Source organism: Rhinolophus sinicus, linkage group LG06 (genome assembly GCF_036562045.2).
Source record: "Rhinolophus sinicus isolate RSC01 linkage group LG06, ASM3656204v1, whole genome shotgun sequence".
Lineage (NCBI taxonomy): Eukaryota > Metazoa > Chordata > Mammalia > Chiroptera > Rhinolophidae > Rhinolophus > Rhinolophus sinicus.
The window spans coordinates 71,038,274-71,064,938 of record NC_133756.1 but is presented as its reverse complement, the minus strand read 5'-3'; the positions used below and the strand labels follow the sequence as shown (position 1 = coordinate 71,064,938).

Sequence of the window (26,665 nt, the reverse complement as noted above, 5' to 3'; positions counted from 1 at the left end):
GTGGCTTAAACAAATTTATTTTCTCATAGTTCTGGAGGTTAGAAATCCAAGATCAAGGTGTCATCCCTGATTAGTTTCTGGTGACAACTTTTCCTGGCTTTTAAGCAGTGATGGGTAGGGAGGGAGCTCTGGTGTCTCTTCACCTTATAAGGATACTAGTCCTATCACATTAGGGCCCCACTCTTAGAACCTCATTTAGCTTAATTACCTCCTTTAAAGACCACGTCTCCAAATACAGTCACACTGAGGATTAGAGATTAAACATCAATTTTTGGGGTGGGGGGGCTGATGACAGTTCATCCCATTACAGAGGCCTAACCTAGAAAGGCAGGAGACTGCTCTAGGAAAATGATTAAACAGATTAACAAGCATCAGTGCAAAGCAGTTCCCAAGGTTGAACCAGTACGCCCCTCCAAGCTGTTGCCAAAGTTGTCATTAAGCTCTGAGATGCGAAAGTACTGTGTCCTAGAGAGAGGACATACTTGACCTGCACGAGTTTTGATTTGGTTCACATACACAGTGCATCCACCAAAAAAGGGAAATATATAGAATTTTCAGTGAAAATCATTTCACATCCAAATAGTCTCACATTTGCCAGGCTGCTGGGCTATGAAAATGCAAATAAAAAGGAAAAATACTGTGGGCAGAGTATGAATAAACTACTTCTAGAACTCACCGTAACTTACCCCACATCTGCTTGCAGCTACTGGCCTATTTATACATTTTCTGGTACTGCCTTTTCACACATCACCATTTTTTTGTAGGTCATGTTCACAAAAAAAATTTACTTCGCAGTTTGTTTCTTCATCTGGTAGCTACAAGTGCAAAGGGAAGCAAAAGTTTGACATCAGGCTTGAATAAAATAAAGATAAACAATATAAGAGGGATTCGATTCTGGGAGTTAAAACCATTTGGGGAAACTAGAAGGCTGATTCCCGGTCTTGGGTAGGAAATGTACAAAGTAAGTTTGGGTTAGTCTAAGTAAGAAAGTACTCAAGGACTAACGGGGACATGTCGAAAAGACCTAAGGTGTTTTAAAGTGGCTTCTACTGGTCAAATTTGGGGCAATTTGAGCATCAACAAGAATTATGATGGTAACAGAGTAGTAATAATGAATTAGAAGCAATTTAATAAATCAATAATTTAAAGAACCCCTTGGTTCCATCGTGGAACAACAAAATAAAGGTGTAAGAATGAATGCTATAATAGCTAATTAGTGTAAAAACCATGATAGTATTAAAGAATCATTTATAATTTCTAACATAACAGATTCAGTGAAGGACTGTGTGAGTTTGTTGGTGGAATAGGACATTTATATAACCTCAAGGTATCATCCTACACCAATTACTAAGAAGAAATGTACTATTAAAATAGAGTGATACTCCCACCTCCTTTACCAAGTGATCAAATTTTGCATTACTAGTAGCAGGAGAATCTAAAATATGTGTTCTCTATGAGATACAACAAAGAGGTACACACATCTTGCAAAAACGCTTAAACTGAATCTAATCCCAGAGGAAAAAAATCTGACAAATCCCAAAAGGATATTTTACAAGACAATTGGTTGAGGCTCCTGACAAAATTCAATGATTTAATTTAAAAAGGAGAGTAGGGGATACCGTACTAGATTAAAGAGAAATAATCAATTGTAGTTCGTGGGTTGAAAAAAAGTAGATGACTATAAAAGAAATTTTGGGGACAACTGGGGAAACTTGAATATGAACTGTGTATTAGATGATAAGAAATTATTTTCTTAGGTTTGATCATGTACTGTGGCTATGTAGGAAAATATCCGTATCCTTAGGAGATTCATATGGACATTTGGAGGTGAAGTACTATAATTTACTTTCAAATAATTCAGCAAAAATAGTGTGTGGGGCTGTGTAGGTGGAGAGAGCGGGAGAAAGCAAACGCGGCCAAATGTTAACAATTAAGGAGCTGGAGGACGGCTATGTGAATGCTCACTGTACTATTCTTTAAACTTTTCTTTAGATATAAACTTTTTTTTTTTTTTTTTAAATAGGGGTGGGGGCACTGCCGTTCAGGGAATACCAGGCGCAAATACACCCAGGAACAGTAATAAAACCAGCGGTATTTGGTAGAGATAGGAAAACCTCTTAAAATGACAGCTCCGCCCTTTCCCGGGCCTTCCCCTATAGGCGGTTCTAGTTACGTGACCTCGTGGCCCCGCCCACAACTCCCAGAAGCTCGCGCGCGCCGCGGTTAATTTCCTGAGCCTTTCTTTGGCAGGCCGGATGCGGCCATGGAGGGCGATCCTCCGCCGGTGGAGGATCGGCGGCGGCTGCAGGAGGAGCTGAGCGAGTTTGTGGAGAGCTGCTGTCGGACGCTGGAGGAGGTGACGGTGTCCTTGGGCTGGAACCTGGATCGGCTGGACCCCGGGGAGGAGGAGGCGGCAGAGGTGAGGGGTGTGGGCGCGCCGGGTACCTTTGGGGGCCCTCAGCCTGCGGTCTTCTGTGGCGGTAGAAGAATTAGCGCGGGGGGCCGTGGGCGCCCCCAACCCTCTGTAGAGCCGTGGTGGGCGCCCAGGACCGGGCTTGGAGCGCCTCTGACGCCCCTGGACCCTGGGTTGGGGCGCGCGAGTGGTCCGGGGCACTCCGCACCCATCACCTGTGCGGCAAACCCGCGGAACCTCGGATTTCAAGAAAAGGTGAAAATGGAATGGGTAAGGAGGGAATGTCAGATCTGGTGTTTATTAAGAAAATAAATGAATGGGTCTCAGGGTGCTTCTAGCAGAGGTATTGGCGGTTTGCTTTGTCATTTGTCACATGGATTCCACAATTGCACCAGTTTCACTGTCAGGAGAGCTTGGGTGCTCAGTTTACCTTTCTCTGCCTTAAAATTGCACATTTCCGACTGGGGACAGCACCGGCTCTAGGATTATTAAAGGATATCACTAAGAGATGGTGACTGCCAACTCTCCAAAGCATTAGAATTCTTTTGGAAAAAAAAATGTAGGCTACTATATTAGAGTGACCAATTCTGATTTCTTTTTTTTTTGGAAGTGGGGTGGGAGCAAGGGAAGTGTTCCAATGTGGGATAATTCATGATCTCTGAATTCTTTTTGGGTTTACCAAGCTATAATAATTTCTCTTAGGTTTAAATTACATAACTGATTCCCCACAGGCCTTAAAATTTTTTATTTTATTAATTTCAGCTGCACAAAACAACATAGTTATTGCACATTTACACACCTCACAAAGTGATAACCCCAAGTCCGCTACCCATCTGGTAGCATACATAGCTATTACAGTACCATTGACTGCATTCCATATGTTGTACTTTATATCCCGTGACTACATATATTTTTTAAATTATAGTTGACATTCAGTATTATTTTATATTTCAGGTGTACAATGTAGTGGTTAGGCATTTGTATAATTTATGAAGTGACCTCTTGATAATTCTAGTACCCATCTGCCACTATACATAGTTTTTATAATATTGTTGACCATATTCCCCATACTGGACTTTACATCCCCATGACTATTTCATAACTACCAATTTGTACTTCTTAATCCCTTCACCTTTCTCACTCAGCCTCCCAACCCTGTTCCCATCTAGCAATCATCAGTTTGTTCTCTGTATCTATGAGTCTATTTTTGTTCGTTTATTATGGTCTTTATATTCAATGTGGAGGTTCCTCAAAAGTTAAAAGTAGAAGTACCTTGTGACCTAACAGTTCCACTCCTGGATATTTATGCAACAAATCCAGAACACTAATTCGAAAAGATATATACACCTCCTATACTTCTGCAGCGCTATTCACAATAGCCAAGATATGGAAACAACCGAAATGCCCATCAGTAAAAGATTGGATAAAGAAATTGTGGTACATTTACACAATGGAGTATTAATCTGCTCTTAAAGAAATCTTAACCATTTGCAACAACGTGGATGGACCTAAGTTGAAATAAGTCAGATTGAGAAAGACAAATACCATATGATCCTAGAGGCATTTAAAGTGTATTTGATTTATATACAAACTGTTCACATTTATTGTATTCACAACATAGTGGAATTAAAAGAAAACACTTTATTTTTTGTTTAGAGATATATTTTAAGCTGTGAATTTCTATTGGGATCTACCAAACCTTTCCATGCCATTGTTTACTTAGCATTATAGTAAATTTGGATTTCTTGAATTAATACTTATATCGTACTTTGTATAGGCCACTTACTATACATTACCTTACCATTTACTCATTACCTTAATGAAGTAAATAATGTTAAGCCACGTTTTGCAGATGAGGAAACAAACCCAGAGAGGTTGGAATTTGTCGAAGGATACACTGCTAATGTCAGTTGGGATTTGAACCCAGGCATTCTGGCTCCTGAGAATCTGCGCTTAACTGCTATGCTGCCTTTCTAAAACTCCTTTGTAAAATTCCAAAATTCTGACAGTCAGCTGTGGGTATACATCTAACTTCTGCAAAACCAATAGCTATTATTCAGGAGAGTGACTGGCTTAAAAATCCTGGTAAATGACATCTGTAATTCCTAGACTAGGTGCAGTCCAGATAGTTAATGAATCTATACTGCTGGAGTGTTTTAATACTGAAGTTGAGTGAACAACAGTCACGGTTTCTGTCCTTACAGAGCTTACTGTCTGGTAATAGTGACAGAAATCAGCCATTACATTATAATGTGACGAAATCTATGACGGGTGGGATGAAATTGCTGTAGTACAGGTTGTTGTAGGCTGTGGTGGTACAGTGAAGACTTCCTGGATAAAGTGAATTCTAAGCTGATAAATAACATTGAGTGAATTAGCTAGGGGAAGCACAGAGGAAACATCAACAGCCTGTGTAGAAGTCCAGAGACAAGGGCATGACCAGGTCAGGAAACCTCCTGCATTTAAGGACAGCTAGAGCATAGGATGTGGAGAAGGAGGACAGTGATGGTGGGTAGGGGCCAGATCTTACAGGTCCTGTGTCAGCCATTTTAAAGAATCTATCTATCTATATATATATGTATATTTTTTTTATGAGGGCAATAGAGGAGGCATGGAAGTATTTTACGCCAGGGCATACCATAATTATATTTACCTTTGAATAAAGTAATATTTGCTTATATTTATTGAATACTTGCTATGTACTAGATCCCGTTCAAATTGCTGTATGTATGTCAATTCATGTATAACTTCATCTTGATAATAGCTTTGTGAGAGAGGTCCTGCTATTATACCTATTTTATAAATGAGGAAACTGAGGCAAAGAAAGGATACTTACCTTGACCAAGTTCATACAGTCAGTGAGGCAGAGCTGGGATTCAAACTAGTTACAGTTTGAGAATGGAATGGACAGCAAGACTGGAAGCGAAACGAGTTAGGCAATGGCTGTTGTAATCCAGGAGAGAGATGATGATATCTTGAGTTGGGAAAGTGGTAGTGGGGATGGATTATGTGGAGAGATTTCACAGAGTTATTTAGGAGTAAAAACAATAGGTGATTGATTAGATGTGGATGATGTGGGAGAAGAGGAAGTTTCTTGCTGGAGCAAGTAGGACCTTTCACTGAAATAGGAAACAAAAGATGAATGGGTTTGGGGGTCAGGAGATCATGAATATCATGAATTTGTTTTGGTCATGTTGAAATTTTAGTGTAAGGTACTCAAAGACAAACAAGGTCTCAAGATCTAGATTTGGGGAATCATCACGATATAGTGAAAATTAAAGCCATGAGTTCTTCTAGTAAGTGTATGTCAGTTGGTAAAAGACTGCTGGTTAGACCTACATGAAACACCAGCATTTAAAGGGGGACAGGTAGTGGTAACATACACAGTGGAATGTTATTCAGCAATAAAAATAATATTTTGCCATTTGTGACAAAATGAATGGACCTAGAAGGTATTATGCTAAGTGAAATGAGTCGGATAGAGAAAGACAAATACTGTGTAATTTCACTTATATGTGGAATCTAAGTAAAAAATGAATCAACAAAACCAGAAACACCTGTAGATATAGAGAATAAGCTGAAGGTTGCTAAAAGGGTGGGGTTTGGAGGTTGGGAATTAAAATAAATAAATAGGAAAAAATATGTGTAACCCAGGTATATAAGGTCACTTTGGGGGGGTGGAATAAAGGGGGACAGATAGAACACAGAAGACAGATCTTTAGAGGACCAAGTAGAAGGAGCTGAAGAGGTAGAAGGAACATGAAGAGTGTATCAGGATGACAGAAATAGACAAGTGGATTGTGACCTATGTTATAAGGACAATGGCATGTGCTTTGGCTATATAGTAGGAAGAAGGTAGGTGAGGTTGTTGAGGCAGTGAGTGGGAACAAATCCTAAATCCTCACAATTGGGTTTTGAAGGGGTGGAGAGGGGGCAGAGGGGTAGGGAAATTGAGGGAGGTTGATATTTTTAATATGTACATTACATTCAAACAGGGTTGGGAGTGGCCTGCAGAAGAGGACGTAACTAGATAGTACCACTTAAGTATAAACATTTAATGGTATAATTATTTAAATTTTTAAATATTATGTACCTTTTTTCTTTGTTTCTGTTTGATTTTCATAGGATGAAATTGTGATATGCCCTTATGATTCCAATCATCGCATGCCTAAATCATCTTTAGCAAAGCACATGGTATCGTGTAGATTGAGGAAACTGGGCTACACCAAAGAAGAAGAGGTATCATATTTATTATGTATATGTCATATAATTGATGCATTAATAAATTCACAATATATGGAAAGTACAATGTGAGATTTTTCTGACATAAAATAATAGTCATCTGTGGGGTAAAATGGTACTTGCCTAATATCACGAATTATTGCAAGAAATATTTAAACAATACTAATCAATTGTTGGTTTATGTCAAATCTTAAAATAGGAAATCCTCCGATACTCAAAATCACTAAGTGTTGTTTTTTGTTTTCCTGTTTAGGATAAAATGTATAATTCTGAATTTTTCTATGAGAATGTGAAGATACCTTCAATTACTTTGAGTAAGTATTAACTTAATAGGTTATAACTTTAAAATATCTTACTATAGATATGTCTATGTAGATATTGATAATTCATTTTTGAATTATCAAAAGAATAGACTTTATAAGTGTGCTTATGATTAAAGACATTTTATACCTTAAGAGGATGTAGGATTAGTTAATATATAGTGAGATTAGTTTTTGTAACCCGAACTTTAGAGACCAGACTTATATTAATAGGCAGTGAAAACCCTGCAAAGCTTTGTACAGTAGGACAGACACTGTTCTTGGTTATAACAAAAATTTGGCCAGACAACACAGTTTGAAGATAGGACTGAGGATGGAAATGTGTCCCAAGAGGTTAAAATCTTGGGCTCTGAAATCAGAATGCTCTGATTCAGCTCCTGGTTTTGTCACTAATAGATATGTGACTTTCAGCAAGGAAATTAACCTGTTTGTTGCCTAAATTTGTTTATAAGATGGGTATCATGGTAATAGTTCCTTTGTGAGGATTAAATGATATAAGTAATATTTTTAGAATGCTGCCTGACACTTAGCTGGGAATCAAGAAATGTTAGATATTATTGGTTGCTAAGAATTATGGTGGCTACTGCTGCTACATGTCTGATTATAATGTTTTCTGAACCACTTGAACTCTGGTTACTGACTGGGATCTAGCTAGACCTGGAAGAATTCTGCGTTCAGATTACGTAGGCAGTGATGTGGGTGTTTCCTCTATTAAGGTTCTTGAAGGTTAGTCTCTATGTGCCCAAAGAGCTTGGATTAGAAACCAGTTAATAATTTAATTGTGGACACTGATGATTCGTATTGTGTTTATGGGCTTTTTTTTTTTTTTTTTTTTTTTTGACAGATAAGGATTCACAATTCCAGATAATTAAGCAAGCTAGAACTGCAGTTGGAAAAGATGGTGACTGTTACAATCAAAGTAAGTGGCATCATAGTTTGAGCTAATTAATGAATCAAACTGTTTTCCTCCCACAAACACATTACTAATTTTTAAGAAAAATCTTGTGAAAACAATTACATGGGAAAGGTTAAGTTTTACATTTAATATTAGGCTGCTGTGCTTGGTGTCAACTTCATTTGTTAGATATTTTCTGCTCAAATATACCAGTCTCACCAGGAAACTATCTTAGCTAGCTCTTCATACTTTGGAATTACCCAATAGGAGAGATTGCCTTGTACATAATTTTTAAAATTAGGATTATTTAGTAAATAAATCCCATTGAGTGGAAGTGTTTTACCCTGAGATTTCCTCTTTTGAGAATTCGCCCACTGTTAAGTATAAGAATGTTGAGATGCAATATAAAAGGAAAGGCTAAAAGAGATCAGTTTCCACAGCTGCCTCTCAGAATTTAAAGCACAAAGTTTTACATGCACTTTCAGAGCGTTTGTGGATCCCTTCATGCCCAGCTTTGGAGCTGGGGTAGTGTTTCTGTCTGGGATTTACTTCAGCAGAGCCTAGGTGAGAATTTTTAAGTATGAGCTTTTCGTAAATTGAAAGAAAACTTAATCCATCAAAAACATAGACGTATATGAGTAAATAAAGTTAATTAGATTTCTGAACCTAGATATGACATCTAGTCTAAGCACGACTGGCTCCTTTTATAAGGATTTCTGAGTTGTCTTTTGAATCTTCTGAAGGTAGCTTTCTTTGGACATCATAGCTTTTTTTTTCATCACTCTTTTTTCCTATCTGAATTATATTCACCAGACCATTGTTATGATTTGTTTTCTTCCTTTTTGAAGTTCAGGATCTTAACCCATTGTGCTAGCAAACATCTGGGCTTGATTTCTCCATAATCACTCTGTGGCCTCAGAAGGAGGAAGTCTCTTAACCCTTAGTCTATATTATGTTAGTGCCTTACAACAGCCATAAGCACATTTCTTGTATTTCCTCTTTTGATGTACTCCCATTTTTATGTACTTTTGTGCTAAATTCCAGGTTTTTTTCTTTGAGGAAGACATTTGACTCTCATCTTATTTGACTCTCATCAAATTACTGATCTGTGATCAGTCAAGCCTTTTTTTGGCTCTTATTATTGGTTCTATCCATTGCCCCTGTTTAGTTATCAACCAATTAAAAAGAGGATGTTGTTTTTTGTTGTTTTGGAAGGGTTAATTATTAAAGGACTTTATGTGACCTTAACTAGTTAGATAGATTTACTGAATTTATTTTAGAGTTGAAAGAGACTTTGGAGATCATCTAATCCAGCGTCTGCTTTTTACAGATAAGGAGACAAACCCTCTCTGATATAGGTGATAAAGTCCTGGTGTGTTTGTTCTAAAGGTCCTCAATATTTTTATATTTGCAAAGAGATTCTTTTTTTCAAAGCTCTTATATATTTCATTACTCCTTCACAACAAACTTATGGTAGGTTGGATAAATCTTTTCCCCTCCATAATAGGTGAAGAAATAGAGGCACACAAAAGTGAATTAACATTCCTTTGCTAGATAATAGCAAAGCTGGATCAAGAACCAAGTTCTGAATTTTGCCACAGACTCTGAACTGAGTTATTCTGCTTTCTGTTAGAAACTCTACAGTTAGTGAAATTTGTGGATTCTAGATATTGCTCAAATATATTCATTATTTATTATGCCTGTCATTAAATAGAATATCACAAACTTTAAATCTGTACATACTGTTACAATTCGTACTGTTCATTGTTTATTCTATTTTGTGTAAGACTGTTTCAAAGAAATAAATTAGCTGCTTCGTCTTGTATAAATGACAAGTTTTCTGAGTTTTTGCTTCCTTTCCTGTGATATAAAACTATCTTGTGGTGTTGTTTAGAGCAATAGAGATAATGAATGCTGAACTAGCCTTAACTAATAATTGGTAGCTGCTATTGGTTAAGCAATTTAATTTCTAAGTAAATTAATGTATAGAAAGCAATATTAAGATAATGTATTGGGTGATCATATTTTTATATTTATGAGTAATTTTCTACAACATTAGAAAATGTTCTAAATTTTTTATTTATATAATTGAGTAATAAGGCAGATTAGGACATTGAGTTCTTTACAAAAGCAAAGCATTACTTTGAATGAATACTTCTTTCAATAGATAAGAGGAACTTATTTGATTTTGAATTTTTTGCACTAGCTTAAATTAAGATTTAATTGTTAAGAATATTTTTATATGATTTGTAACCCTCTTTTTAAAACTTTTTTTCATCTTGGGTAAAGTTCCACAATTTCTCAACAGAGATGATTTTTTATGGATCACTTATGTCTTAGACCTTTTAAATATTTTACCCCAGGACCTCTTTAATATCTTCTTAATTGATGTATTTACTTTGAAGGAAGATGACAAACATGAACAATTTTCCATTTTCCCATTTAATTAATATTTTGTCTGTTATTCACTAAATTATAATTTTCGATGGGATTATATTTATGTTTTCATTTCCTCAGTCTTGTCGGATCTAAACTTATGGTACAGAATTCACAATCCATTAACCTTTGTGAAAGCTTAAACCACCATTGGATCTACTTACTTATGTTTAGATCCAGTTACTTTGGTTAGTTTTATAACCAGGATGTTAATTTCAATCATAAACAATCATTTTGTAGTGGCTTATCTTTTTCCTTCAGTATTAAAGATTCCCGTTGCTGTCCTTCAGTTTCATGACGTATACAGTTGACCCTTGAACAACATGGGTTTGAACTGTGCACGTCCACTTATGTGTGGATTTTTTTGGCCTTCTGTATCTGTGGGTTTCGCATCCATGGATTTTGGTATCTGAGGAGGATACCAAAACAGTATTTTCGATCCACAGTTGGGATATCTAGGGATGCAGAGGGCTGACTATAAGCATTGTTCTACGCCATTTTGTGTAAGGGACTTGAGCATCCGTGGATTTTGGTATCCACGGAGGATTCTGGAACCAGTCCCCTGCGGATACCAAGGGCTGACTGTAGTTAAGTTTTTAGGGAGTCAAAAGTTATACGAGGATTTTCGACTGTGTGGGGAAGGTGGGGTCAGCGCTCGTAACCCCCACATTGTTCAAGGCTCAGCTGTACTGGCGTCATGGGCATGGTTTGAAGGTCAGTGTACTATGCTGAAGAACGCTAAAATTCATTACAGTGGTTCTAGAGCTGATCTGTTCCTACTGCATGGGAGACTTTGGCAAGTCAGTTTGCTTCTGTGGGCTTTAATTTCTTTATCTCTAATGTTAGGAAATTGAGTCTGTATGAATTCTCCCTAAAATTCTGAATTTATATCTTAGGAACAACACCTCTTGTTAATATTTAATATTGTATCTCATATGTTTAAGATGTCCTATGATGGCAAGAGTGACTAACAAGGAAGAATTGAGAGTTTGAGTTATTAAAAAGTTGATTAGAGTTTCAGTTTGGGGTGATTGAAACTTCTGGAGTTGGATAGAAGTGATGGTTGCACAACAATGTGTACTAATGCCAATGAACTATACACTTAAAATGGTTAAAATGGTAAATTTTGTTATGTATATTTTAACACAATTTAAAAAACTGTACAAAAAAGGAGATAGGTCACAGAATTGATACGATTATAGTGCATTCAGATAGATCTCTAAATCATATAGAAACTTACGTTTGAAAATTTACGTTTTATGTAAGCTTATTTAAGTGTGTTTACCCATTTTTTCTTCTCAGAAATATCTGTGTTCTGAATGATTTGAATGCAGTTTGTTTAACTTTTCCTGTACTTTTTCTTTTTCAGTAATTGGGGTGAGTATAAAGAGGAATTAGGAACCTGAATGTACTCCTTATTTAAAGATATGCAGTATCCTTTTTGCAAATGATATCCTTTTAAAAGTATCACTCAAATTTCTAAACTTTATTTTAATCACTGTCACAATATTATAGTCTTGATTTGGAATTAGTATCAATCTTCACCATACAGAAATTTAAGATGAATAAAAGAAAACTGCAGAATATTTTAAGGAGGAAATTATATTTCTTTGTTTAAAAGTAACCAGCAAAGGTTTATGTGGAGCTTGTTTACCATACAGTCATGCACTGCATAATGACATTTTGGTATACAACAGACTGCATATACGGTGGTGGTCCATAAGGTTACAATGGATTATAAGCAAAAGTTTGTAATGTTGAAAGAAAAGGCTGAATCTGATTACGTAGGATGTTGGATTTATTGCTAGCTCTGGGTGATTTAAATAGACCAAGAGGCTTAGCTTGTCTGTCTACCTGCCTTATGCCCTGCCCCTGGCTGGGGCCTGGAGTTGGTGAAGGAGTGAGGGGAGCAGGCTGAGGACGAGGGGAGCCCAGGAGCCCCCCCCCCCACATATGACCACCCACACACTCCTGCATACAAGCTCACTTCCCTTGCCTTCCTTTCTCCTTATCTCGCCTCCCAGTTGCATTCCTCCCTTTCTGTCTGTCTCTCCCCACTTTATTATTTCTTAGCTCAAGCTTTATCTGTCTCGTGATCTCTGCTTCTGCTCTACCTTTCTTTCCCCTTCTCTTTCTTCTCTCTCCCCCTCCCTTCCTCCCTCCTGATGTCTGTTCTCCCTCCCATGGTGCCTCTCTCTACAGTGCTCCCCTGCACCCCAACTCACAAGCCTACACACATACTTTATCTTTTACACTGTATTTTTACTACGTTTTCTAGGTTTAGATATGTGTAGATACACAAATACGTTGTATTACAATTACCTACAGTATTCAGTACAGTAAATGCCGTACAGGTTTGTAGCCGAGGAGAGATAGGCTACCCCAGAGAGTGTAGTGGGCTGTACCACCCACGTTTGTGTCAGTGCACTCGGTGATGTTCGTACAATAAGAAAATCGCCTCACGACGCATTTCTCAGACATAACCCCGTCATTAATTGGGGCATGACTGTACATCAGTGTTTTCTAATCTTTGTGTTTTTCTCCCAGACTTTTATAGCCTGTATTGAAAGGAATTAGGTTTATCAAAGCTAACTCATTTATGTTTTAACATCTGGCTACATAAAAGGGCTTTTCCTGGTGTCCACCAGAATTCGAATAAAATTGATTGACTTGAAAGGAAACCCTTCTTCCCCACTTACTTGAAATCCTTTGACTAGTACAAATTGCGGTGTATTGTTATCCCTAGCTGTTAAACCACGGACATGTTCAGAGTCAGTGTAGCTATCTATGCTCTTAATATGTAGACAAATGTAAAGTCAACTCTTTTTTTGTGTTCTAATGCTTAGTTCCTAGTATGCTTTTATTTGAACTTTTTTTTTTTTTTTTTGCCTCTTAGGAAGTCAACAAGGTTAGACTTTATCAAATATAAGTATCTGGGAAGAGCTACTGATTTTACATTGTTCTGTGAAGCAAAGTTATTACTTTGGGGTGACCTAGCAAAAATTAAAAGGATTCCTTTAGTAGCTCATGTTCTTTGTTTGCATTAGTGAATAATGAAGTCTGGGACTATCGTTTTAAAATGCTTTATTTACAGTTACAATAATTTTTTTATTTCACTGAGAAAATTTGAATCTCAAAACAAAAAATTTCTTCAGTGTTTAATACATCATATCAAGGTATTGTATTTACTTTTTTTCGTTAATGAGAAGATTTTAGAAGTTCTGTAACTGTCGTGGGGGCACCGCTGTTAACTTTTTTCAGTTAACTTGGTTAAGCTAATATGCTTCCTCTTCAGAAAATTAAAACAAGTTTAGTCTCACTTTAATCTGTCTTTCTCTGGTCTGAGGAAGTATAGGGTTTTTGCTACTGAATTGTTTTTTGGTCCTTAGCTCTAAGTCATTGCACAGATGGGATATATTTTGAATATGGTATAGCTAGCTTGATGAAATATTTTTCGTATTTCCATAATTTATTTTCAAAGGGACTATAATGTGTATTGCCTATTAAAAGTTTTTTTACTCTAGCTTTTATGGGAAAAAGCATATAAACAGAAAGGAAGTTAATATCTACTTTATAATATGGGTAGCCTTTTAAAAGTTGTTATCCAAAAAATTTTCTTATAAGCAAATGGTAATTACTGTCTGCCTTCATGGAATCTGTCTTTTAATGTTGTTGGAGAGAATAACGAACAGCTACAATACATCCTTTATTTGGATATAGCATTCAGAATACCATTTATCACTTAGGTTGATATTTTGTATATTTAATGATTATGAAAAGAATGTGTTAATCCCGCATTATTGCAGCACATGTTTAAATATAAGTCGTAGAATTTTAAGTCCACAATGCTTCATGTATTGTTTATTCTTGTGGTTTTATTTTTACTTTAGGGATTTATTCTTCATTGCCTGTTGAAGTTCCTCTGAATCACAAACGGTTTGTTTGTGATCTGACCCAAGCCGATCGTCTTGCCCTCTATGATTTTGTAATTGAGGAGACAAAGAAAAAGCGCTCTGATTCTCAAACTGTTGAAAATGACAGTGATCTCTTTGTAGACTTGGCTGCAAAAGTCAATCAAGGTTAGAAATCAGTATCATAATTTTATATTTTATAATTTAAAAAATATTTTACATTTTTATAATTTTATATTTCTATATTTTTATATTTTTTGTTGTCATTCCATTAATATATGCTGTGTCAGTTTACTTTGAGTTGGATAGGATGGTTTTGTATTATCTGATATTCACATATGTGTATATATTAAGATGTTTACTTAGTACATGAAATTTTGCTCTCTGATTTTTACATTAAGCATAGCTTCCTTCTGTAAGAATGTTGTACAGCTGTGCTGTTCCTTGAATCTTTTTACCTAAATACTCTTATGTTCAAATAATGGCTAGAGAAAATGAATGATATAAAACTTAGCATATTTACATGATATAGAATTTTTAGAATATTTTTGCATGCTACATTGAAAAGTTGAAATATAGTATGATTGTGGTGGTATTCCTTCCTGCTAATTTATAAGAATTTAAAAGGTAAGGACATACTAATTTTATTTTATTCTTTTGTTAGATAATAGTAGAAAAAGTCCAAAATCTTACCTTGAAATCCTGGCAGAAGTGAGGGATTATAAAAGAAGACGCCAGTCCTATAGAGCTAAAAATGTTCATATAACCAAGAAATCATATACGGAGGTAAGTTTTACATACTCTCGTAGAGCTTTGCCGAGAACAGAATTTCCCGTAGGTAGTTTTCTAAGTCTGTTTTGTGGATTTCCACAGTTCCTTGGAAAGGTTTTCTGAAAGTAAGTATCTTCTAGGTGGCCATACCTGATTTATATTTGCTCCATCACTTTCAGATTCACCCTTTGCCAGACAAAGGCTATTCAGATTACAAAAACCTTATATAAAGAGGTTGTACAGTCCTAAGAAACTACTTGTTTTTTTTTAGCTTTTATTTGTTAAGTGTGTTTTTCTAGGACCCGTCAGCTCCAACTTAAGTTGTTTCAGTCTAGTTGTGGAGGGCACAGCTCATAGTAGCCCATGCGGGATCAAACCAGCAACCCTGTCGTTATGAGCACCACCCTCTAACCAACTGAGCTAACTGGCTGCCCAAGAAACGACATACTTTTGAAAAAGTGGTCGGAACATGAGTTTTGGCTTTAAATAAACCGGTGCTTAAGTTTTGATTCTAATGTTTATCATTGGCTGTTTTCACTTGGTTGGGCAAGGTAGTTTTGAGCTTTTTAAGATTCGATTTTTTTTCACTTAATAATACAGACTTTGTAGGGTTGTTAAGAGAATTGATTGAGATTATGTATGTTGACACAAATTGCTCAATTAATAGCTGTCTTTTTTGGCAAAAATTTTAGTGTGCTTTTATGTATTCTACTAAATATTTGGGCTTAAGAAATATCTTAGGATAAATTATTTATAATTCATACTATAAATTATAGTATAAATAAATAGTTGATTTCTCATCTGAAATGCTTTTTGTTTTGCTGTTTTAAGTCTTTTTTTTCCTGTTGTGTAAATTCCACATGTACGATACTATAATTTGACATCTGTAGACTACAGAGTAATCACCTCCAAAAGTCTAGTTACTGTCCATCACCATGCAATTGTCCCCTTCCCCCTTTTTACCTACTGCCCACCCCCCTTCCCCTGGTAATCACCAATCTATTCTTCGTGTCTATGAGTGTCTTTGTTTTGTTTGTTCATTTTTTATTGTATTTTTTAGAAGATCCCACATATGAGTGAAATCATGTGGTATTTGTCTTTCTCTTCTGACTTATTTCACTTAGCATTATACCCTCAAGGTCCATCCATGTTGTCACAAATGGCAAGGTTTCATTCTTTTTTATGACTGAGTGGTATTCCTGTGAGAGAGAGAGAGAGAGAGAGAGAGAGAGAGAGAGAGAAAGAGAGCGATCCATTCATTCATCCATCCATGGACACTTTGGTTGTTTCCATATCTTGGCTATTGTAAATAATGGTACCATGAGCATAGGGGTACATACATCTTTTCAAATCAGTGTTTTTGTATTCTGGATAAATACTTAGAAGTGGAATTGCTGGTCATATGGTACCTCTATTCTTAATTTTTTTAAGGAATTTCCATACTGTTTTCCATAGAGGCTACAGCAACTTACAGTCTCACCAACAGTGTATGAGGGTTGCCTTTTCTCCACAGCCTCTCCAACATTTGTTAATACTTGTCTTTTTGATAAAGTCATTCTAACAGGTATGAGGTGATAGCTCATTGTGGTTTTGATTTGTATTTCCCCAACGATTAGTGATGTTGAGCATCTGTTCCTGAGCCTATTGGCCATCTGTATGTCTTCTTTGGAAAAATGTGTATTTATGGTGGAATCTTTAGTGTTTTCTATATATAGTCATGTCGTTTGCCAAGAGCAACCGTTTTACTTCTTTTCTGATTTGGATGCCTTTTATCTAGTTCTTGCCTAATTGCTGTGCCTAGTGCTTTTTCAAATATTATGTTGAATAAAAGTGGTGAGAGTTGGCATCATTGTCTTGTTCCTGATCTTAGAGGAAAAGCTTCCAGCTTTTCATCATTGAGTATGGTATTAGTTGTGGGTTTGTCATATATGGACTTTATTATGTTGAGATACTTTTCCTGTATATTCACTTTGTTTAGAGTTTTTATCATAAATGGATGGTGAATTTTGATTCAACAATGATTTTTCTGCATCTATTGAGATGATCGTATGATTTTTATTGTTCATTTTGTTAATGTGTATCACACTGATTGATTTATGGATGTTGAACCATCGTTGTATCCAGGGAATAAGTCCCACTTGATTGTGGTGTGTGATCCTCTTAATATATTGTTGAATTTAGTTTGTTAATGTTCTGTTGAGGATTTTTGCATCTGTGTTCATCAAGGCTATTGGCCCGTACTTCTTTTGTGTGTGTGGTGTCCTTATCTAGTTTTGGTATCAGGGTAATTCCGGCCTTGTAAAATATGTTTGGAAGAGTACCTTCCTCTTCAGTTTTTTAGAAGAATTTGAAAAGGATAGGTATTAAATCTTTGAATGTTTGCAAGAATTCACCAGTGAAACCATGTGGTCCTGGACTTTTATTTGTTAGGAGGTTTTTGATTACTGATTCAATCTCCTTACTAGTATCTTCTTGTTAGATTGACATCTTTATCATATACTGCCCTTCATTGTCTTATTAGTCTTTGTTTTAAAGTATATTTGTCTGATATGAGTATAGCAACACCAGCTTTCTTTTCATTTCCTTTTGTGTGGAATATCTTTTCCATCCTTTCACATTCAGTTTGTGTTTATCCTTCTGAAGTGAGCCTCCTGTAAGCAGCATATAGGTAGGTCTTGTTGTTTTATCCATTCAGCCACTCTTTGTGTTTTGATTGCTAAATTTATTCCATTTACATTTAAAGTAATCATTGATAGGTATGTACTTATTGCCATTTTGTTAATTGTCTTCTGGCTGGTTTTATAACTCCTCTCTGTTCTTTCTTCTTCTTTTTCTCTTCCCTTGTGGTTTGATGGTTTTCTTCAGTGTTATGCTTATAGTCCTTTTTAATTTTCTTTTGTGTGGTTTACTATATGTTTTTTCTTTGTGGTTATCATGAGGTTCTCATGTAACATCCTATGTGTATAACAATCTCTTTTAAGTTGATAGCAACTTAAATTTGAATACATTCCAAAGCTTTACATTTTTTCCCCTTCCCCCCACGTTTTATATTTTTGATGACACATTTTACATCTTTTTATTTTGTGTTTTCCTTGACTAATAATTGTAATTTTAATTTTCCTTCTTTTGTTTTTAGCCTTCATACTTGCTTTATAGATGATTGATCAGCCTTTACTGTATATTTACCTTTTCAAATGATATTTTTACTTTTGTATGTTTTCTTATTATTAATTAATGCCTTTCTTTTTAGCTTAGAAAAGTTTCTTTAACATTCCTGGTAAGGCTGATTTAGTGGTGATGAACTCCTTAAGCTTTTGCTTATCTGGAAAACGTGATCTTCAAATCTTAATGTTAACCTTGCTGGATGGAGAATCCTTGGTTGGAAATTTTTTCCTTTCAGGACTTTGAATATGTTAGGCCGCTCTCTTCTGGCCTATAAAGTATCTGCTGAAAATGTTCTGGTGGCCTTATGGGGTTTGCCTTGTATGTAGTAAGTTGTTTTTCTCTTGCTGTTCTCAATATTCTCTCTTTATCCTTCATGCTACCGTGTTAATTATAATGTGTCTTGGTGTGATTCTCTTTAGGGTCATCTTATTTGAAACTCCCTGGGCTTCCTGGATTTGGGTGTCTGTTTTCTTTCCTAGATTAGGGAAGCTTTTTGCCATTATTTCTTTAAATAACTTTTCTGGCCCTTTTCTGCTTTCCTTCTGGGACCCCTTTAATGTGAAATTTATTCCACCTGATGTTGTCCTAGAGGTCTCTTAAGGTATTTTCGTTTTTTAAAATTCTTTTTTCCTTTTGCTGCTCTGTCTGGGTGTATTTCGTTCCTGTGTCTTCTCACTGATTTTTACTTCTACTTCATCCAGTTGCTATTGAACCCCTCGAGTGTATTTTTCAGTTCAGTTATACTGAACTGGTACTTTCTTATATTTTCTATCTCTTAAAGTTCTCACTATGTTCATCCATTCTTCTCTCAGTTTGATGAACATTTTTATGACTTGCTTTGAACTATTTGTCATTAGTTTGCTGTTATCTCTGTTTATTACGGTTATTTTTCTGGGTGTGTTATGTTCTTTGGTTTGGAACATGCTTCTTTGTTTCCTCATTTTGCCTGACTCTCTGTCTGTATATATTAGGTGAAATAGCTACCTCTTCCAGTCCTGAAGGAGTGGCCTTGTGTAGGAGATGATCCATGGGCCCCAAAGTTCCATCTTCTCTTACCACCAGAGCCAGGTGCTGTAGGGGGGCTGTGCCTACTCATGGCCTGTGGCAGGGCCAACTGCAGTGTAAAGATGGGCAGATTGCAGAGCACTCATCAGGTGTAGCTGCTGTGCAGGGAGCGTGGGGCGTGTGGGGTGTTTGCCTGACTGGTTGTGTGGCTGCGGCACAGGTGGGCAGGGTGCAGGTGCTTGCCTGGCCTGGTAGCAGTGCCAGAGGGATAAATCACTCTACTGGTGCTGGCAGGCTAGAAGGAGGGCACCAAAAATGGTGTAAACCAGCTTCGTCACAAGCAAGTTAGAATGAGATTGCAAAAATGGTGCCAGCTAGCGCATTTGTCCCTGGGGAAAAATCTTAGCAGGTTCCTGCCTCTTTGGCAGCTGCTTTAAGTTTAGTAAGTGGATCTTTCTCACTTAATGATCTAGGCCTTTTCAGACTGCTTTGTGCTGGATCTCAAGGTGCGTGGGTCTGCACACATGCCCTTTAGGAGCAGGAGCTACATGCCCTACAGTTCTGTTTCTCCTGGATTTAGTCCCCATTGATTTTCAAAACCAGGCATTTTGGCAGCTCATCTTCCCAGTGCTGGATCCAAGAGTTGGGGTGCCTAATCTGGGGCACGATCCCTTCACTCTTCTAGGGTGAGTTCCGTATTTTTTTGGATCCCTCCTGGTTGTGGATCACCATGTCTGGGGTGGGGTCCCAGGTGAGACCGTTCATCTCTCCTGCCCATCTTGATGCATCTCTTTTATCTTTTGTTGTGGAGGCACTGTTCATCTAGCTCTCAGGCCCTTTTCAGAGGAAATTGTTCCACATGTAGCTGTATATTTGTCATGTCTATAGGAGGAGACGAGTTCAGGGCCTTCCTATGCCTCCATCTTGGACTGGAATCTTCACTGTTTGAAATCTTGATACCCCCTGTTGCCATGAGGTGCTAGTTCTGAGCCAGGCACTGGCTTATTGCATTTGTGCTCTGTACCACATGGCTTAGCGTTTAATTTTATGCTGTTCTTTTTGCAATTAAAGTACGTGTTTTAGACTTACCTCTCCCAGTAGAGGTCTGGGACCATGTCATACAACCTCAGTGATTCCTATAGTCCCTCAAACACTTGGTTGTACATCATTTGTTTCTTCAGTAGTCTCATAACCTTGCAATCAAGTTTCAGTGTTGCTGCTAGTGTTCTTTATAATTTTATGGTTAACTTTTTATTATGGAAATACTCAAACATGTACTAAAGTGGATAGAATAGTCTAACGAATCTGTATGTACCCATCACCCAGCTTCAACAATTATCAACATAATTAAGGAGTTTGGATCTCCTTGTCTTATTTATACTCCCACTCACTACCTAGCTCCCCTGCTCTGATGCTTGGTAATTTTGGAAACAGATCCCAAATAATCTTTCATCTCTAAATTACTTCAGTGTTTACAATTCTTTTAGTGACTTATATCTCTGATTTATATTTATATTCAACATTTTAGCCATTCCTAGCTTCATTTCTATCTTACATAATTTTTGTTTGCTTTGAACTAGAACCTGAACTTTGATAAATTTCAGTAAAAATGTATTAGGTAGTGTAGTTACTGTGCATAACAAACTACTGTGGGGTATGTAAGATAAATGTACACAGACCCCACTCTCAAGGAACTTCTTATAGTTTAACAAGTGAAAAAGACCTTTCAAAATACAGATTGCTATAAGTGCTAAAAGAAGGTGAGATCAACGTATGTATAGAGAAGATAGTACTTGAGGGGTAAGGGCATGTCTGTTTATTGGCTCTCTCCTTATGCCAGGTTGACTGTGTGGAAACTGCACCAGTAACATTTGGGCTTCACAGAGCTCACAGAGCTACTAGTCAGGGAGTTATATAGGCTACTCCGGAAGTGCTAGAGCTGGAATTGGGATTCAGGTATGTGTGACTCATGTCACTCCCTGGGTTACACCTTGACCTATCTTAGTTTTTCTACAAGACAATGCATGAAGGAGGGGAAATGGTGGATAGGATTTTCCAGGTGAAAGGACTAGTGTTCCTAAAAGGAAATAAAAGTACAGGGGTTTTCCAGAGACCCGTTAGTAATCCAGGGTGGCTAGAACTTAGTGTTTTTGAAAAACTATCAAGTGGGAGATAAGGCTGCTTCTACTATGTGATGTAGTAAAATTGTGGAAGGCTTCGAAGGCTCTGTTAAGGAATTTGGATATTGTGCCACTTCACTTCAGGCGCTGCTGAAAACTTCTTTGAGGTGGGGAGAAACGCAGTCTGACCTGAGCTATAGTGTGTCTCTGAGACTGGCCCTGTTTTCCATGCCTTTCTTCTTAAAACTTTCTTAATTAGTCATGAGGGAACCAACTGTAAGCTTCTATTTTAGTTTCATTTACGTAGTGACCAGCGTGGTGCTTGATGCAATAGGATAAATAGGAAAAAAAGAAAAACTTTTAAATATTCTTAGGTGATTTATAGCCTCATTGGGAAAGTATCTGAAGTGACTGTAATGTTTCATGTTTTGTCTGTCATCTTAATGATAAGGTTTTTAGAAAAGTTTTATTTGTAAATAATCTGAAACACACAAATAAATTGCAAAACTGAAATAGTACAAAGAACTCCTATCCTTTATACAAATCACCTGTTTTAACATTTTGCTCCATTTGCTTGTCATCTTTTCTCTCTTTATCTGTACATTTTTTTTCTCAGTCTCTATCTACATAATTTTTTCTGAATTATTAAAGGGTTACATACATCATGATTCTTTATCCCTAAATACGTCGTATGTGTTTCCTAAGAATAGGGATCCTTCCTTACATAATCATAGCATGGTTATCAACTTTAGCAAATTTAACATTGATATAATGCTTTTATCTACCATTCATATCCCAATTTGACTATTGCCTTTTTTATGTTTTCTAAACTGCACACGTCCCACAGTCCACTGTATCAAAGCTCTTATTAATAAATATTTGATTGATTGTCAGCAGTGACTTTTTTTTTTAGCATTATAGTCTTAATTGTTTGAACAGCTTCCTTATCTGAAATTCTGTGCTTACCTCTCCTAAGGTGATTCGGGATGTGATAAATGTGCATATGGAAGAACTCAGTAATCAGTGGCAAGAAGAGCAGGAAAAAGCGGAGGATGACACTGAAAAGTATGTCATTGTATTTATCAGTGAAAATACTCTCTATAATCTGTTACCTATAATTGTTTAACTAAACTTTAGCATTTCCAAGGCCCTTAGTAGCACACTATAATTCATCAGAATGCTGATGGTTTCTTGTCATTGCTCAGGATTATTATACCAGAGTTGTAAAACACATTATAAAAGCTATGTTTCTTTGATTACCCTCTTATATGGAATGTAAGATTATACACATTTATTTAGACGCTGTCTATCACTGGTCTGATACAGAACATTGGGCTTTAGGATGGTCTATACTGGAGACCAGTGGTTAAAACTGACTGATTGATGTTCCTTTTGATGTTTCAGGAATGAAGAAAGGCGATCAGCCTCCCTAGATTCTCGGCAGTCCGGTGGGAGCTATTTGGATGCTGAGTGTTCACGACATAGAAGGAATCGGAGTAGGAGCCCACATAAACGAAAAAGAAACAAAGATAAGGATAAAAACTGGGACTCAAGAAGAAGGAAAGAGAGGTAAGTCTAACTCTACATCATCCAACATTGAATTGTTTAATTTTGAAAAATAGTTCATTTTGTTATAGACCATGTTGAAAAAAATAGATTGTAAGAGTAAATTAAGGAGAGTAAATAATTGATAAAAATTCTTAACATTTGTCCTATTTCAGTTCAAATAACCACAGCTCTGATGACAGTTCTCTATATGCCTGATTGGATATAGGTTTCTGTTTTTTATTACTTGTTTTTTAACCAGGGTGTATGAAAGTAATGTCTAGGTAGAAAGTTAGTTATGTTAAAAAAAGTATTTGCCTTTCTTCTGCTCCTTCCTTCCTTCCTCTCTTTCACCCTCTCTCTCTTACTTTTTCTTTCTCTTGCTAATTCCTCAGATAAAGGGTATATAGTGTCAGAGAGAATATCCAAACTTTAATGTCAGTCAGTGGACCCTTGTTAATATCCTTGATGACGTTTTGATAGCTGAGAGATATGAACTTGTACTAAAATAGTAAATTTAAATCAATTGAGGTCTCTTCCTGTATTCTAGCTGCTTACTGGGCATCTACCTGGATCTCAGGTTCATCAAGTCTGTGACTGAACTTATTTTCTTTTTCTCAGTTTGCTCCTCCTTCCCCAGTGTTTGCTGTCCTAGTTAATGGCTGACCATCACCTGTTCATCTGAGCCAGAAATCAAGGGGTCATGTTAGATCCTCCTTTTTTATTCCTTACCATCTGGTCTTAATCTCTGTCAGTTCTACCTGAAGATACCTTATATACACCTTCTCCTCCCGTCATTATTGCTGTCTATCTGGAAAGTGATGGTAGTTTTCCTAATTGTTCTACCTGTCTCTAAGCTTGTCCCTTATGGATCCAGTCCTACCCTACTGCCAAAGTGAATTTTCACCTCTTAAAACTCTTTAGTGGCAAAATTCACATTCCTTAGAATGGCTCTCAAGACCTCCAGGATCAGGGCATCTGCCCACCTATCCCTGTATTTTGTCACTACCCCATGAAACGCATTATTTATGCTCTAGCCAGCCCAAATTTCTTACAGTTCCTCCTCCACACTGTGCCCCAACTGTGCCTTTCCACGTCATGTTCCGCTGCCTAATTTTATTTTAAAGCCGGCTTGGTAAACCCCTCCTCATCCTTTAGACCCAGCTTAGTCATTCCCATGAAGCCTTTTTTCACTCATTCAACAGAACTGATCTTTTCCATTTGTTACCGGTCTACCTAGCACATTCTTTTTATGGAACTTAATTATTACTCTCCCTACTAGACTGTGAGCTCTTTGAGGGCAGGTCTGTGTCTTACTTAGTATTACGTGCACAGCGCTTGTCTAATCATATGCTCTCAAATGATATCTCTCCAGGGCCCCTGGTGATCAGGAATTAATAGGTTTATTGGTTTAATCATTTTGCTCATATGATCATGCAATTCATGTTTTTAAAGCTAGCTATGACTTAGTCCTTCTCTTATAAAAATGAACTATTTGCTTAGTAATCCCTTTTGATTCGTATAATGAATGATATTTTGTAATTATATACTCTTGTATATATATATATATAATTATATACAAAATTAACTGTTGATTAGCTATCAGAAATTGTGCACTCTTCTTTCTGGTTCGTTAGTGCTTCTTCTTAATTAATTTTTGACATGTCTGATCAGTCCCTATTGACTTAACTACATTAGACAGCCTCAAAATCTAAACATGAACAATTTTCTTTTAGAAAGGATAAACTGTATATTAGCAGGAAATACTTCTCAATAGGCTAATCTTTGATATTCCCCTGAGATGGAATGAATTGTGGGGAGTTGAGATAGGAATCAGGGAAGGATGTCAGATAGTTTCTGAATTCCTTTTATGACTTTAGTAGTCTATTGAAAGGAATTCTCTGGTCATAAACCACGTATGAGTATGTACATTCAAAGTTAATTTTAGAGTGGAACTCCAAGCTGCAGTTTAAAAAAAGTCCATTTTGTTTATCCTCTTCTCAGTTTTGTCCCTTAGTTTTAATGATGCATTTTTCATATATACTCTTAAAATAGTCACTGTTCAGTTCTAAATGCTGTTTTTACTTGTTCTGTTTTATATCTGATGTAGGTATGTTACTGATGAATGATTATTTAAAGCTCTTATATTAAAATGTCATCATTTATGATAATTTTTTTCACCCCTTCCATTTCAGGGATGGGGAAAGACATCATAGTCATAAAAGAAGAAAGCAGAAAGTGTAAATGAAGTATTTGCATATATCAAGCTGATGCCATCCATGATACCAACATGCCAATATTTTCATTATAATTGCTTTGAGTAGGAGAATGTGTTTCTGTGACCTGTTTAGTGCTCAGATCATTATTTTTCATAACTGCTTATATCTCACACCATGAATACACTATTTGCCCTATAACTTTGTTTTCCTTATATTTTAATAGGTGATTGCTTCCTATTCCTATTTTGTTTCATTCTTTTTTGATAATTTATGTATCAGAAAATTCTTTAAAGGCAATATTCAATTATATAAATAATACACAAATACATTCTCATTGTAAAAAATTCCAACCTTACAGATAAGGCTAAAGTCTCCTTGGAACACATCTGCAATCCCGATCCTCTCTTACCCCTCATGGTAACTACCTTACTAACCATTAATGCTGTGCAGACTGGTGAAGTGTAATAGGGAAAAACAACCTAAATGTCTGTCAGGAGCGGAAAGGCCTGGCTAAATAAAATGCACTGTAGTCATACAATAGGTTACTGTATTGGATTTAAAAGAAATAAACTTTATCTATATGAACATGCATAGATCTCAGAAACAATGCTAAGTGAAAATAGCAAGTTGTAGAAAGGGTGTACAAGTTATATATCTTTGTACAAAACAATACGTATTCAGTGGCTGTATATGGATTTAAATATATTCTTAAAAGTCCAGAAGAACCCCTGCCAGACTCACAATTGATTATTTTGGGGGAGATGGTACAGATAGGGGGAATAAGGGGTGGAAACCAGGACTGGGAGGGTGGTCAAAGGAAATTTGAGCTTTATCCATAATATATTAATTTTTTAAAAATAAGGTTTTCATGTTTTACTTGTTAATTGAAAAATACTGTCATTCTGTTTTTTGTACGTGAACTTTATTGAGGTATTGTTTACATAAAATAAAATGCACCCATTTTAAGTGTACATTTCGTTGCGTTTTGACAAACTTATACCCCCCCATGTAACTATCACCTCAGTCAAGGTAGAGAATATTCCCATCACTCCCAAAAGTTCCCTTATCCCCCTTTTCATAATCAATTTCTCTACCCACAGCCATAGGCAACCAGAGACCTGCTTTTCGTTACTGCTGATGAGATACGTCTTTTGAGAATTCATATAAATGTAGTGTACTCTGCCTTCTCCCACTACACATACTTTTGAGATTGAGCCCTGTTGTTGTGTGTGTCAGTGGTCTATTGATTGTTGTTGCTAGTAGTGTATTCTGTTGTAGGATAGATCATTCAGTGAAACTTTGGCAGTAAATGTTAAGCATCTCATGTCTGAATTGCAGTATCTTGAGTCTTGAAAACCTAGCTTAAAGATTCCAGGTGGGTTCCAAATAGAAATGAAACCTTAATTATTTCAATATGTAACTGACAATATGTAACAGAAAGGTTCACTGGATTCAGATCCGATTGGCTGTTAGACTTCAGGTATAGAAAACAACTTTCAGATTCATATGTTGGAAATCAACAGGTCACTTGCCAATATGAAGCCATATTACTGCCATTGTATTTAATTTCTAAATATATAAAATTCAGATTTAAAAATCTTAAAAACGAGAGCTTTGGAGTTA

At 36.5% G+C, this 26,665-nt stretch overlaps 1 protein-coding gene across 1 annotated transcript; it reads left to right on the top strand.

The window, feature by feature from the left end:
• Nucleotides 1–2,217: 2,217 nt before the first annotated feature.
• Nucleotides 2,218–26,013, top strand: SNRNP48 (small nuclear ribonucleoprotein U11/U12 subunit 48). The gene is made up of 9 exons (XM_019745423.2): nt 2,218–2,419; nt 6,539–6,652; nt 6,909–6,969; nt 7,820–7,894; nt 14,197–14,385; nt 14,882–15,003; nt 22,255–22,343; nt 22,683–22,847; nt 25,019–26,013. The coding sequence occupies exons 1-9, from the start codon at nt 2,264–2,266 to the stop codon at nt 25,065–25,067; spliced, it is 1,020 nt and encodes a 339-aa protein (XP_019600982.1). The 5' UTR covers nt 2,218–2,263; the 3' UTR covers nt 25,068–26,013.
• Nucleotides 26,014–26,665: the final 652 nt, after the last annotated feature.

Excerpts from the sequence above, each read along its gene's own strand:
- SNRNP48 (XM_019745423.2), top strand. The coding sequence starts at position 2,264 with ATGGAGGGCGATCCTCCGCCGGTGGAGGATCGGCGGCGGCTGCAGGAG. Across the intron at positions 7,895-14,196 it reads TGGTGACTGTTACAATCAAA|GGATTTATTCTTCATTGCCT; the intron begins GTAAGTGGCATC and ends TTTTTACTTTAG. Across the intron at positions 22,848-25,018 it reads TCAAGAAGAAGGAAAGAGAG|GGATGGGGAAAGACATCATA; the intron begins GTAAGTCTAACT and ends CTTCCATTTCAG.